The following is a 15,061-nucleotide window of genomic DNA, read 5'->3' on the forward strand; positions in this document are numbered from 1 at the left end:
TTAGTGCAATAATTAAACTGGAAATATGTTGTACTAAAAGAGGAATGGAAGGTAGTAGTTTTTATCCTAAAATCAACATACAGAATAGCTAAGAGTAGAAACTTCCAGCTTATGGTGAATATTCACTGGCCAACTGAAAATGCTACAACTGTACTGATCAGTGTTCAGTTTTCCTTATAAAACATTCAAGTATTTTTCAAAACTGACCATATATTTTTGAACAAGTTTAAGTATCCTATAAAAACCTTTTTTTTCTTCCTGTTAATGATGAAGAAATTATGAAAATATTCACCTATTTCTCTCAAATTGTTATTATTCATCCTTAGTGGGGCTTTTTTTTTCTATAATCATGTAGAGAGATAGGAAGTCAGATGGATTTTCTATCTTCTATGCAGAGTGAGAGCAATTTTAAAATTCTTTTGTCTGACTCCTAGTTATATTTGTCCTAAGGCATTTTTTGATGATTAGGGAAATTAGGGAACTTATTTATGCAATCATTTCCTTTCTGAACATATTTTAAACACAAAACACATAGTTAAAGAAAACCAATTCTAAAATAAAGGAAAATAGACTTAAAAATTATGTAGGTAATTAGTATGACTAAGTCTTAATTATAATGTGCATCTACACAAAGAAAGCTCAGTCATTCCAATCCGGACAAAGCTTTGAACATCCTATAGACTTAATTCAATTCTAGCAGAGTAGCCCTCAATAAATCATCTCAACTCATAACTTCTCCTTCCTCAACTATAAAATAGGGATAATTATTTCTACCTCACAGAGAGATTTTGAGGATTAGATGATATGGAAGCATATAAAACAATATCTGGTACACAATTAAAAGCATAGTAAATGATAAATAGTTCATTTAAATGAAAAAACAGGGTAATCTGGGTGGCTCAGTTGGTTAAGCAGCTTACTCTTTTTTTTTTTTTTAAGATTTTATTTGCTTATTTGGTACAGAGGGGGTGAGAGAGAGGCAGAGCGGGAAGGAGAGGCAGACTTCCCACCTAGCAGGGAACCTGAGATGGAGCTCAATCCCAGGACCCTGGGATCATGAGCTAAAGGCAGATGCTTAACTGAATGAGCGACCCAGGTGCCCTATGCATTGTCTCTTGATTTTGGTTGGGATCATGATCTCAGGGTCCTGGGATGAGACCACATGTCAGTCTCTACCCTCAGCCAGGAGTCTGTTGGAGAGTATCTCTCCCTCCCTCTTCCACAGTGCCTTTCCTGCTCTCATGCACACGTGTGCGTTCTCTCTCTCTCTCAAATAAATGAATAAAAATAAATGAAAAAACGTAGGGTAGTCAATTTGACTAAAGTTTATAGTTAGGATGGCTCTATAATGTATCAAAAAATTAAATTCAGCAAAGTTTTGTGGTTCTTTTGCCAGTATTTGGTGGAGAGAGGAATGAGTATAATAAAAGATGTACCTCAATTTTGTGGCTGCTTATCCAGAAACAGGTAAGTTAAAACAACATAACAATGTCACACAAAATGTGATCTGTAAACTTCAATATCTTTCAACATATCTATTTTACACATGGAATAACTGGGTTACATGAAGCATCTCTTTAAAATATTAACGTAGTTAGTCATTTAAAAAGAAGGAAATCTTGCCATTTGCAACAGCAAGGATGAACCTTGAAGGCATGCTGCTGAATGAAATATGTCCAACAGAGAAAGACAAATACCATATGATCCCATTCATATGAAGAAACTAAAATAAACAAAAAACCAAAATCCTGCATTCACAGATACTGAGAACAGATTGGTGGTTCCCAGAGGTACAGAGTGGCAGGAGGTGGGTAAAATGGGTGAAAGTGATCAAAAGACTCCAGTTATAAAACAAATAAGTCATGATTATGTAATGAAAAAATATATTAATATAGCTTTGGGGTATAATTTTTAATTTTTCTTTGTTATGGAATTTATTCTGATTACTTATCAGAATAACTTACCTATTGACTATTCAGACATGAATTATTTTGAATCACCCAGAACTCATTCCTGATGAATATAATATGCATAAACATGTAATAAATTTGGAATTAGATCAGTTATCCAGATGATTATTTCAGTCATTTTATTGAGTTTTTGGAAAAAACTGTGTTTCAGCTTAAATTATTGAATTAAGACTTGCTACTTTGTATATATAAATGCAGCCAGAAGTTATATAGTGAAAGCATCCAAATTTGATCAATCCACCAGTACAGTATTTATTTAGCATTCTGTTAGTAAAACAGGACACTATGTCAGGCACAGGAGGAGATATGACATAAGTGGGTCAAAGTGAAAATGTGGAAGAGTTAATACATTCTACTAAACACAATGTGCAGCAATTGAGGAAAAACACATGAGATTAAAACACAAGAGATTAAATTCCCCAAGGTAAGAAGAAGGAAAAATCACTTCACCACAAACTCAAATGCTCCATAACTAAGTGCCAAAAATAAGGTTGATCCATTATAATAATTTTGTGTCCTTTCAACTAAAAATATTTACTGAGCATTAAACCTATGTATGATATAGTACCAGGGGACTTTGGAGGACGGAATGATAAGTGTCACATGACCCTTTTCTTCAAGTTATTTGCTATGGCATAGGAGCCAAGACAAGTAAGCAGATACCAGGAATGAAAAGCAGAATATGATGGGCCCTCCATGAAGTATTCTACAAAGTTCTGTGGGAAAGAGAAGGAGGAAGACAAAAGCGTTACACTTATTCTGCTATATAATTTTTATTTCGAGGATTTCTTCTATTCTGCCAATACAAAATAGAAAAATAGGAAGTGAAGATGCTGTATTTAACACTAACTGGAGGCACAAATTAAAGCAGAGATGAACTTTAAGCAATATGAGAAATGTTTTCACATCATTAGCCTGTGCCCTCTTGCAGCTGTCACACTTAAAAGCATTCTTAAGATTATTTAATAAAAGATTACATTTTCAAAGATAGATGAATTGTAAACGGGATAGTATCACATACCCAGGTTTGGATAATAGGTTCCTAAGATCATTTTGAAACCATAGTTAGATGTTTACAAAGAGAACCAAGATAGAATTTTGTATATAGGTCATAAAGTAAATTGTGCAGAGGCAAAAACCTTTGCTAAGGTTTAGAACTACTGACACCACTTTGCAATATTTTTGTTGAGTGGATGAAAGAAGAAAAATCTTCATTTTGAATGGTCTCTATGACATAATGACACATTGTTAAATTTGTAAAATGATTGTATAAAAATAATAAATTGCACAACATTAATCCCATTTCTTTTCTCCAAATAGAGTAGAACAAAATGGAATAGCACAAACTGCTTAATACACAGAAGGGGAAAAAGGATCCTCCTTTCTTCTTCTGCTCTTAAGGTATTTGTTTTAAAAGTCTACATCTATAGATACATATATTTCTATATCTTCTTGTCTTGTACAAAGTCGTTTTCCTTTTGGCATAAAGTTTTAAGTAGTCACATTTATTCAACCCCTACCCTTAGAGGGTTTTGAGCAGAATGTAAAAACCAAACCAACCCTGGATTTCTCCTATTCACTGCTGGGTTAGTCCTGAGACAGCTAGTAAAATTCTAGTCTGACTCTACTGATCAGCCTAAACTAAAGCAAATAATACAATAAATCCTTCTTTGTTTCCCAAGATTGTAAATTGTAGTATTTCTTTGAAATTGGTTTTTTCCAAATTACATTCTAACTCTCTCTATTTCTGATTCAATCACAACCATTCCAGTTTCAACTTTTTCATATATTAGAGGTCTATAAAATATTTAGTTTGGATAAATAGAGGATTTCTATTGAGTAAATTGAAAACATTTCTCTAAATGAAATGCATTTTAGCTATCTTCATAACCATCATTCACATCAGAAAACTATGTGATCTTAAAACCCTGCATACTTCAAGTTAAATAACCACATTACTAGTAGTTTTATTACATCTAATACTAAGTAACAACAACAACAACCCCTACTGCTAGCAGCTGAAAATTTTTAAAATTGAGTAAAAATACCCAAACACAACCAAACTTGTACTGTATACAAACAAAAGGTAAAAATTTAGCTAAGAAATAACTGAGGGTAAATTAAACCATCTACTCTTTAGAGAACACGTCTTGGAGAAGTAGAATTAAGGGCCATATTTATACACAGAATTTTAAATAGGTGGTCGCTTCATTGTTAGCAATACATTTGAAATGTGTGCGCATGCATAGCTAGATTAAAATGTACCTGACATTTTTCCACCAAATTTTCTTAACGTCAATGGGAGTTTTATAAAATGTCTATGCATAATTATCAGTGTAAGAAAAATGATTTTTCTACCATGCCAAGTTTATATTATCATCAACAAAACTGAAGGATATAAATAAAGAACTAGGAGAAAACTCAGTCTTACCTGCACAAAAGTACCCGTAGTATTTCTGTAATAAACTGAATAATATTGTATCATCCCATTAGGTTTTGAAGGAGGCATCCAAAAGAGCATTATTGATGAAGAACTGAGATTTACATAATGAACATCTTTGGGAGGATCACTTGGTGCTATAAAAAAAAATTTTTGAACAGAAGACTGTACTTGTGGTTCCAAATAATGTTTGAAATCTAAATATCTGTCTTTGATAAGTAATGACCATTGTTTTTCATTAAAAAATTAAATTAATTAGAAGTCAGAAATGAAATTGAAATCCATAGGCTGGTTGGGTCATCCCTCTCACACTATATCATAGCAATACTCAAGCAGAGGATTATTAGATTTTTTTAACTCATAAAACACTATCTCAGCTCTAAAACATGCCTATTGCCCTGTATTTGAAAACAACATTATAACAAGTCTCCAATATAAAGCCCATAATATGAAATTCTAATTTAACTTAGAATCTTGAAACCAAATAACAGAGAACAAAGATAGAGAGCTGACTTCATGCATTTTAGTGTGTTCATTTAACAAATATGTAAAATGCTTACTAACTGTCAAGTTCTGTACTGAGTGCATTTGCAAATATAAACTCATTTAAGCCTCAAAAGGAGCCTATAAATTAGGTATACATTGTTTCCATTAATATAGATAGGAAACTGAGGCAGAGAGATATTAATTTTCCCAACATCACAAAGCTGGGATATGACCAAAAAGCACTTTTGCCTCCAAAACGATGACAGATGTTGGGTTTAATAATACATTTTGATATTTACTGCTTATTTTTTCTAAGTAGGATATTCTTTTACTTGGCCTACATCCAAAAGAACTCACCTCCTTCAGGTGTTCGAAAGTTAATGATACTGCTTCTCATTTTCCCATCACCAAACCTGGTGCTAGCTGTTACATAAGCACTATATTCAATATCATAGTCCAAATCTGAGAACTCTAATGATGTTTCAGTTACATTAATAGCTTTAAATGATGATCTATCCCTGGGAGAAAAAATAAGAAATTATCTGTATAATTGACTATTAAACATTACACATACATTTTGAGCACAAGCACATTAAAACAGGATAAAAATGCCACTTATTCTGAAAGGCTGAAGAGTAAAATTCAGAATAATTAATAAATAAATTTCTTTTGTTTTCAAGTATATTCAGTAATTTAATCAAGTGTTAATAAGATATTCATACATGAATTTTCTTGGGCTGATTTCAATATATCTCTAGGAATACTATGTAGTCCAAATAATTACACTACTCCTTTTCATACCCATGTTTTAGTTGTTCAAATATTTGTTCTTTTTAAGTGTTGACAATATCTTATTTATACTCTTTATTTGTCAAAATCACTTTTCATTTGTATTATACAAAAGTAATATTTACCTTAGACCAATTCAAAAAAATAGTAAATATTTGAATGGTAGTATCAACTAAAATAACGAGCCTATGGGTTTCCCTTCATTTATTAATTATATTAATTAACCTTTATTAATTTCTAATAATTTATGTACTAACTGGAAACATACTAAAAAGAATGTATGTATAATATACAAAAAAGAAAAAGGTATAGCTCATGTCTTTCATCAAATTAAAATCTTAGAAGTATTTAAAATGTCACTCCACAAAAGAAAACACAAATAAATGTTGATTAAAAACTCTCCAAGTGAGTACTGAAATCAACAAGAGGGAAAAGAAAGTCTAAAGAACAAAATGTTGCTATGTAATATAATACTATAATTATCTTATTTCATGTTCATAGGGTTTCTATAGTTTTGAATTAAGTATCGATTAGAATCTAAATTAAAGAATGAACATATTTATAGAAGGGTGCTGAAAACTGCCTTTAAAAAGAAGTTTAAGGGCGCTGGGTGGCTCAGTCAGTTAGCATCTGGCTCTTTATTTTGACTCAGGTCATTATCTCAGGGTCCTGGGATTGAACCCCACATCAGGCTCTGTGCTCAGTGAGGAGACTTCTTGAGGATTCTCTCTCTCCCTCTCTCTCTCAAATAAATAAATAATCTTTTAAAAAAATTTCAATTTTAAAGAGCAAGAAAATTAATTATGAAAGAATGTAAGGGAATATGATCAACATCACAGAAAAAGTATATATCTCTCATGTAATCTCATTTTTCCTCTAAAGTATCACAAAGCACCCAAGAAGTAAATGGATATTTCCTCTGAGTAAAAATGTTCTCTCTTTGCCATTAAAATAATGAAGGGTATCCATAAAGACAGACATTTCAGGCATGGTTTTACTATTACAAAGGTGTCAATCCACTCCAAATATTAAGTGTGGTTATCTGAAAAGTAGTTGGAAAGCTTACCATAGTGAGAAAAATATGGATTCAGAGTATGTGATTGGAGACAGGCAGGATTAGCAAGGCTGTTCAGCAATTTGAAACAGTTCCATCAGACAGTCTCTCTCAGAGACAGTCCGGACTTCACTGAGACCCAGGAGGGGGCTCTTAGAACTTAATGCTGTGGCTGTTAGTCTCGGAGAAATGCCTTGTCACAGAAACTCTACCCAATTCCATACTCCTGTCATTGGTCACAGGTCATTAGACACTGCAGTATGGTTAATCCAATTCAGATCTCCAAAGCTATGGAATTAGCTAAAGTAATCTAATTGCACTTTATCTATTGTTAAAATTCCTTTTCAAGCGTATTTTTCAATACTATCCTCTGCCTTGCATCACTACCTTCTTGCCCTGATCTTCACAACAAAATACTGCAGATGACTATGCCTACAATAAGAAAAACCCTGATTATGTTCCATAAATAATGTAGAGTGGAGGCAATTACCTGGAAAAGGCAGATCAGAGTAAATTTTATCTCATATATCCAGATATTTCAGTAAGAAGATAGTCTTTATGAATTATCTGAATAACAAAACCAATAATCCACCTCAGCATATATGAACATAGTTTCTACATCTGTCCTGGGTTACCCTGAGACAAAATAGTACTAACAACATTTTTCAGATACTGATACATCTTGCTGTTTCAGGCTTGTTTTTCATTTGGAATTTAGGATTGTTGCTGATATTTTAATGACTAAGGAAAAAAAATATCTGAGCATAAGTAAACTCAATTGAAATTCCAATTTCTGATCCAAATTCAGAACACAGATAAAGAGTTTGCTCTATAGCTGAGAACGTGGAAGTAAAACGTGAGGGAAGTGCTCTGTCTCCAAGGAACTGACGCCATCCTCCTTGCTTTAATGCAGTTGCCAGATTGGAGGAAAGACCCATGAACCTCTGGGCTGATGCCTGAGCTCTCTGCCCTCCTCAGAGGAATCTCTGAGCCTTCCTGCAGCTCAGATGGGTCACTCCGTCCTGTGCATGAGAAATCCTGGCTGGACACTGCCATCATCTTTTGGTTTTTAACTGGCTTGGTTTAAAGACCTCTGTTTTGTTCTTATTAGTTTGAAAATATTATAACAGGAATATTAGGTGTTCCATTAGATATTTTTATTTCCACTTATAAAAGTATGTATTCTTCTATATCTGGATTGTTTTTGGCTTATTATGATTTATGTGATTAACAATAACAATGATCAATATCATTATTTTTTTTGTAGTTTCCTAATTTGGATGTGTCATATTCAGCCATTCTTCTGTAAAACTAACATTTATGTTGCTTTCTCTCTCTCTCTCTCTCTTTTAATTACTAATCATGATGAAGCAATCATTCTTACACAAATGCCTTTTCATAACGGCACTTGAATTTCTGTAGGTTAAATTCCCAGTAGTGTAATCATTGATATTTGATTTTTTTTATGATTACTGTTCCAAAATTGTTTCCTTCCCAAATTATAAATGATTATAATTTAGAGCCACAACTACAACGTGTGAGAGCACACCTTTTGGCAAACTCTTATCACTAGTTTGGATATTAATCTTTTCACTTACTACAAGCTTGACCAAAAAAAAAAAAAAAATCTATTTAATCTGTACATCCCTAACCACTTGTGAGATAGAATATCTTTTCATATGTATATTGGTCATATGTGGTTCTTTCTTCTTTTTTGCATAATGTACACATTTTCTTTTCTATATTTTATTGTAATGGCTTAAACGGAAAACAATATATATTAGAATTAGAAAGACATTGTTCTTCCAATTAGTACTCCAAACAAAGGATAGATACTTCCCCAGACCCTCTGAATTTAGAAATGATATGCATGCAATCCAACATTTGACAAAATTTATTGAACATCTACTTTATTCAGGAACTATGTTAAAAATAGATATGAGTAAGATTTAGCCCCTGTCCTCAAAATAGACAGAACAGTAAATAATTATAAAACAATTCATTAATAACAATGGGATCCCTTTAAGTACAACACCTCCCCCATCCCACCCACCAGTGGCTAACAGCAAAGAAAAGTTGATGAACAAAAAAATTAAATCAGTGAAAAAAAATTAAATCTATAAAATTTGACTCTTGGTAACATTTAGAAAAGGAGAATAAAGCATAACTCCCAAAGATGCAGAAAACTGTTGACTAGAAAGTTAGTTTGTAAGGTCTGTGAGTAGAAGAGGGGTGGGGAGAGAAAGAATAGAGGCCTCCCTGACAAAACAGGTTTAAGTCTTACATACCCAAAAGTATAAACTGTGTAGGGAAGGAATGAATATAAATGTCAACAATACTTAATCTCTAAAATAGACAACTTTCAACAGCAGGCAAACCTCCTAGTCAGTGTAAATTTTCAAATTGAGAAAAACTTGAGGGGAGTACTCAGTGCCTTCATTTTACTGATTTAATTCTGGAAACTTAGAATATTTTATTTTATTTTATTTTTTTTAAGATTTTATTTATTTGACAGAGATCACAAGTAGGGAGAGAGGCAGGCAGAGAGAGAGAGAGGAGGAAGCAGGCTCCCTGCCAAGCAGAGAGCCCGATGCGGGGCTCGATCCCAGGACCCTGGGATCATGACCTGAGCAAAAGGCAGAGGCTTTAACCCACTGAGCCACCCAGGCGCCCCTTATTAGAACATTTTAAAAGCTTTCTTGAATTTGAGACATCAAAATAATTTGAATGACCTTGAAACTATGCTGAATAAATGTAAGATGTGGTGGTTTTCTGTCTATCTCATTGGTAACACCAAGAAAATATCTTGGGATGATATTAATGTAATCCTTAAAACGAAGTTGTTTCCTCATTAATTTATGACTTTTTTTTTCAAAAAACAGAGCACATTTTGACTTCTGGGGCATAAAGGAAATTCTAGAATATAAGAGCAATTCTTTTGGTCTGGTTTAGCACTTTCTTTGCTCATCTTTTACCACATCAAGATCGTGGTAAGAATCACCAGTGGAGGAATGCTGAGTACCAAAACCGCCTGGGAAGACTCAGACAAATTCCACTTCCCTAAGCATGGACATGAATGGTTTTCCACACATGGTCTGAGATCCTTTGAAAGGTCATGGTCTTAATTCTAACTTTCATCATTTGGTATTTTGTTCCATGTGGGTAATCTAATCTAATGACACATCCAATCTTGTCATCCCTATGTTTTCAAAGCTATAATCTGCGGTTACATAAATATTCTAGATTAACCATTTCACTCAGTAAATAACACTTCCAATAATAATTTAAACATCCACATATGTGACTCCATCAAATATTCTCTTCTATGAACAGGTGATTTTCACAAATTTTCCCAGTATAAGGAAACTGCTTGACTATGTTGTGCTTTAGTCTAGAACAATTACCTGCATAGCTGAGTTCGTATAGACTCATAATTATGTATTGAACAACCCCAAACTAATTAAGACAAAAATAGGTGCATGTTCTACGACCCTAAAGCTCTTAATAGTGTTTCAGAGAGAGTCTGAGTGAAAGCAGGGTATTTATTTGTCGTTGCTGTTATTCTTACAGTGTCATCATTTGATTAGCTGGTTGATTTGGTTTGGTTTTGTCTTATTTGTTTGCCTTTGCAGAAAAGACACACTTATAAGATTAAAAGAAAAAGAGAATGAGGTTGAAGATAGGGAACCATTTATAAACCATGATCTTGGAGCAGACAGAAGGAATTAAGGACCGGAAGACAGGAGGAGGGACTGTGCTTCGGCTGAAGGAGAAAGATTTCATTCCCTGAGAGTGGATATCCCTTAGGCCAGAATGAGAAGTTTGAATTTTATTTAAAAAGGACTAGAAAGTCCTTAGAGTATTTTCTCTAGCAGTGTAATCTTTGGGTACATGGCAAAAATAAGAATTTAAAATCCCATACAATATTGAGATTCATATTCTCCTGACAGATGGGCAGATAGAGATATATGTATACCCTTATTCAAGCCTCAAAAATGCATGTGTCTGGACTGCCCACCTCTCTAGCTTCATCATCTCCTGCTTTCCTTCTGAACCATTATACTCAAGATATAGGGTTGGTTTGTTGTTATCCCCACAAGCTTCTTAGTGTTAACCACATCTAATGAAATTATTTGAGCTCCCACATCCAATTAGCATATCCTGGATTTTCAGCCATGTGTCAATAAATTCCCATTTTTTGCTTAAGCCTATTTAAGTTGGGTCCAGGCACTTGAAACTAAAAGTCTTGACTAAAATCTCTTCCTGTTCTCCCTGCAGTTTCTCACATGCCTTGATCCTGAGTATTTCCACCATTAGCATCCCTCCTCCCTGAACAAGCTCTATTTTGTCTACATACTATAGACAGAGACCAGCAATCCAAATGGTTTGCACATGAAAGTGTACTTATTCTCTCACAGTGAATATACTCCATCAATTAATACAGACCAATAACAAACCAGTGATTTTTTAATAGAAATAGCCCATATATGGTGATGCAATAAGCTTAATTTATTATTAAGTGTTTCTCACAAATACTTTTATCAAACTAAGACTTCCCTAATTCTGTAGGTATACTGCTCAGTATTTAGAACAGATGCCAGTTATAACACTTATTCCTAGTGATTTGAGAAAATGTATGATTTAGAACCAAGACAGATCAAGGTATGAATTCTTACTGTTATCTTCTAGCTCTGTAAACTCAAATAACTCCTTAATCTCAGAACTCAGTTTCCACACCTACAAAATGGGAATAATATTCTCTTTATGATATTTTTATGAGAAATAAATAAGGAAATGTAGGTAAGGAACCAAACACATTTGTCCCAAAATATTAACTACTACACTATCCCTCTTGGGCCTTTTTGCCTAGCTCTCCAAGATGTTTTGTTCCCTAAGTCTGTAATACAAGGAAATAACAATCTCTCCCAGCTGTGTACATTATCACAAATGTAATTTAAAGACCCCCAAATTGAGGGTGTAAAAATTCAAGATCCACCCAAGCAAAATAAATGACTAAGAAGACTGGATTTGAAACAGGGTGTGGTGGGAACCATGGTAAATTGTCAAGCAAACGCCCCATCTAAAGACAGCTTCTACTTAATTCCAGCTGATTTTTTATCAAAGGGAATATGGCAAACTTCCCGATTTCTGCAAGAAACAAAGGAACCTGAAGTTTTGCTAGAGATCTATTCATTATAAAATGCTGACAATTCTAATCAAAATTGATTAACGGTTCACAGGTCCAGCAAAGAGCAGGTGGCTCACAAGGAGCCTGTCTGTGACGTGACACCCACCTTCATCTAGGTTATTTAGAAAAACGACTAACAAGATAGAACTGACATGGGGGTTCTTAATATCCCCCTAGAAGCCTCAAGTTAAACAATTCAAGGGCAACCTTGTATTGAACCACTTTCTCTACATGTGTTCGTATCTCTCCCAGCTGAATGTGACCCCAATATTCCATCTCTATAATGCTACTTATCAACATCCTGGCACGGTTCACTCCCATGCCTCCAAGGCTTCATATTCATTGTCCTTAATCCATAGAGGATACATTCCAAGACCCTCAGTGGATTTCTGCCTGAAACCACAGGTAACTCTGGACCCTGTGTATATTCTTTCTATACATACATACCTATGATGAACTTTAATTTATAAGTCAGGCACAGTAAGAGATTAACAACAGTAGCTAATAATTAAACAGAATGATTATAATAAGATACCATAATAAAAGTACATGAATGTGGCCTCTCTCTCTCTTAAAACATCTTATTGTACTGTACTCAGCCTTGTTCTTGTGATGACGTAAGATGATAAAATGCCTGCGTGATGAAATGAAGTGAGGTGAATGGCACAGGCACGGTGAGGCAGCATTAGGCTCTTACTGACTTGATAATTTGTCAGGAGAATCATCTACTTCGGGGCTGCAGCTGACTGTGGGTAGGTGATATTGCAGAAACCAAAACCACAGATAAGGGGAGACTACGGGACTGTTTCCACTGAGGTGTTATACTGATTTATCAATCTATCTTTATAATCTTCCCTTTCTGATTATTGATCTCTATTATATGCTCTAACAGGGAGTTTTACCAGGGGGGAAATATTTTAGAAAACTGGAAGCAACAGAACGAAGTATACTTTTAGCATATACAAGGCCATTTCCAAAGTTAAACTTTTACGTTATGGGGGAAATTATTTGACAATTGACATTTTTTAAAAAGCTGACTTCCTAATATAGTACTTAGCAAATATATTTTTTTTCTTTTTTACAGAGAGAGAGAGAGATTACAAGTAGGCAGAGCAGCAGCCAGAGAGGGGAAGAAGCAGGCTCCCTGCCAAGCAGAGAGCCCGATACGGGGCTCGATCCCAGGACCCTGAGATCATGACCTGAGCTGAAGGCAGAGGCTTAACCCACTGAGCCACCCACGCGCCCCCTTAGCAAATATTTTTAGAATAATTTCACACACATATTTTATCTCCAATTAGCCTACAATTATTTTTAAATTCTCTCTATATTTTTATCTCCCCACAGAGTTTAATAAACATTTGTCAGACTGACTGATTCAAAATTACTACTAAGAAAATGAGAAACATTTGAAGACGCCAAAATTTGCACATAAGCTAGAATTTTCAACATTACTTTCACTCCAGTCTTTTAGCTATACCTTATATGGCATTCACCTGGAAGTTTTATAAACAAAAACAAAAAAGAAAACTACTGTTAAGTTTTGCTAAAAATATAGAAGCCAAATTGCTAAACAAATCTAAGTTGAGTTCAACTACAGATGGTTCCCAACTTACAATGGTTATTATAAAGGATTTTTCCACTTCACAATGATGTGAGGAGCAACACACATTCAGTAGAAAGTATACTTGGCATTTTAAATTTTGACCTTTTCCTAGGCTAGCCATATGTAGTAGAGTCCTCTCTTGTGAGGCTGGGAGAGGCAGCAAGCCACAGCTCCCAGTCAGCCACACAATCATGAGGATCAACAACCAATATACCTAACAAGGATACTGTATCCATAGGACCATTCTGTTTCAGTAAAGTACTCAATAAATTACATTATGTGTTCAACACTTTATTGTAGAGGAGGTCTGTGTTAGATGATTTTGCCCAACTCTAGGCTTAAATATAGGTGTTCTAAACACATTTCGGTATGCTAGGCTAAGCTGTGATATTCTGCAAGTTAAGTACATTAAATACATTTTTGACTTAATGATACTTTCAATTTAGATGTTTATCAGGATGTAACCTTATTGCAAATTAAGGAAGATCTATATAAAGTAAATAAATGAACTTTGTATCAGTTTACTACAATATTACACCTCAATCCAAAGTGTATTAAAAAAGCAACTGCTTCAATGGGAATTCATTTATTTAATGGTGGTTGCTCTTGCAGTGCAAAGATTGTTTATCGTTTAGACACATAGAAACATAACATCAATACAACTGAGGGAAAAATGCTACTTTACCATTTTGATAAATTGATAAAAGCTATTACACAAAGCAAAGTTTAAAAAGAAACATCATTTAAAAACGCAATTAATTAAAGCAGATTTCTGTGCACACCATCTAAAAATCAAATGTGACTCACATTAGTAGTGGTTATAAAATGTCTGCACATTAACCCTCTTTTTGTAGAGAAATATTCATGACAAAGAGAGAAGTCACCCATTATAATGAATAAAATTGGTAGTCTGCATTTTGTAAATATACTGAAAATAAGAAATATCCAAAGATGTTGTTTTTAAAAGAATTTGGTAATTACTGGAACAACCAAAATAATGGAAACTGAGAAGTATGAAAGAAATGTGAACCCCTGAAACAGGAACATTGTTAATAACAATACCACCATTTATCCAGTATTTTAAAAGAACCACACAGATAATTGAAAGGTAGTGCCAGAATTCAACCCCACGTCTCCAAAAGTGTTCCAAGTCCCAGTTTAACAAAAAAAAATGTAATATTAAAACCTTTTATAAGGAGTTCTTTCTATATCTTTTCAAATCTAATTCCTGGGAGGTCTATGTTGTTAGAGTTAAAATAGTAAGAGTTTATTTTTTAATCTCAATAAGTTGTGAAATAACTTTAAAGTTTCAATAAATTTATGTACCTTTACATTTATTTTAATACTTAAAAAGAAAGATTCACATATTCATTCCAACAACTTTATCAGGCTTGGCTGCCCAATAAGTTACACACACACTCAGGCACTTGGAAGGTCATGGAACGGCTTTTTAACTGAACGAGTCAGGACAAAGTGGCCACATTCCCACAACTGGACTCCAAGTTCCTTTTTCACAAGGACACCTTACTCC

The 15,061-nt window shown here is 34.0% G+C and overlaps 1 protein-coding gene across 1 annotated transcript in view; it reads right to left on the bottom strand.

Moving 5' to 3' along the window:
* Positions 1-15,061, bottom strand: part of PTPRQ (protein tyrosine phosphatase receptor type Q) — a 196,893-nt gene that overhangs the window by 131,591 nt on the left and 50,241 nt on the right. Inside the window, exons 18-19 of the mRNA XM_046012882.1 lie at positions 5,254-5,414; positions 4,402-4,547 (exon numbers count right to left, since the gene is read on the bottom strand). Coding sequence (XP_045868838.1) covers positions 4,402-4,547; positions 5,254-5,414 — 307 coding nt within the window. The remainder of the gene's footprint in view (positions 1-4,401; positions 4,548-5,253; positions 5,415-15,061) is intronic.

Source organism: Meles meles, chromosome 7 (assembly GCF_922984935.1).
Source record: "Meles meles chromosome 7, mMelMel3.1 paternal haplotype, whole genome shotgun sequence".
Taxonomy (NCBI): Eukaryota; Metazoa; Chordata; class Mammalia; order Carnivora; family Mustelidae; genus Meles; species Meles meles.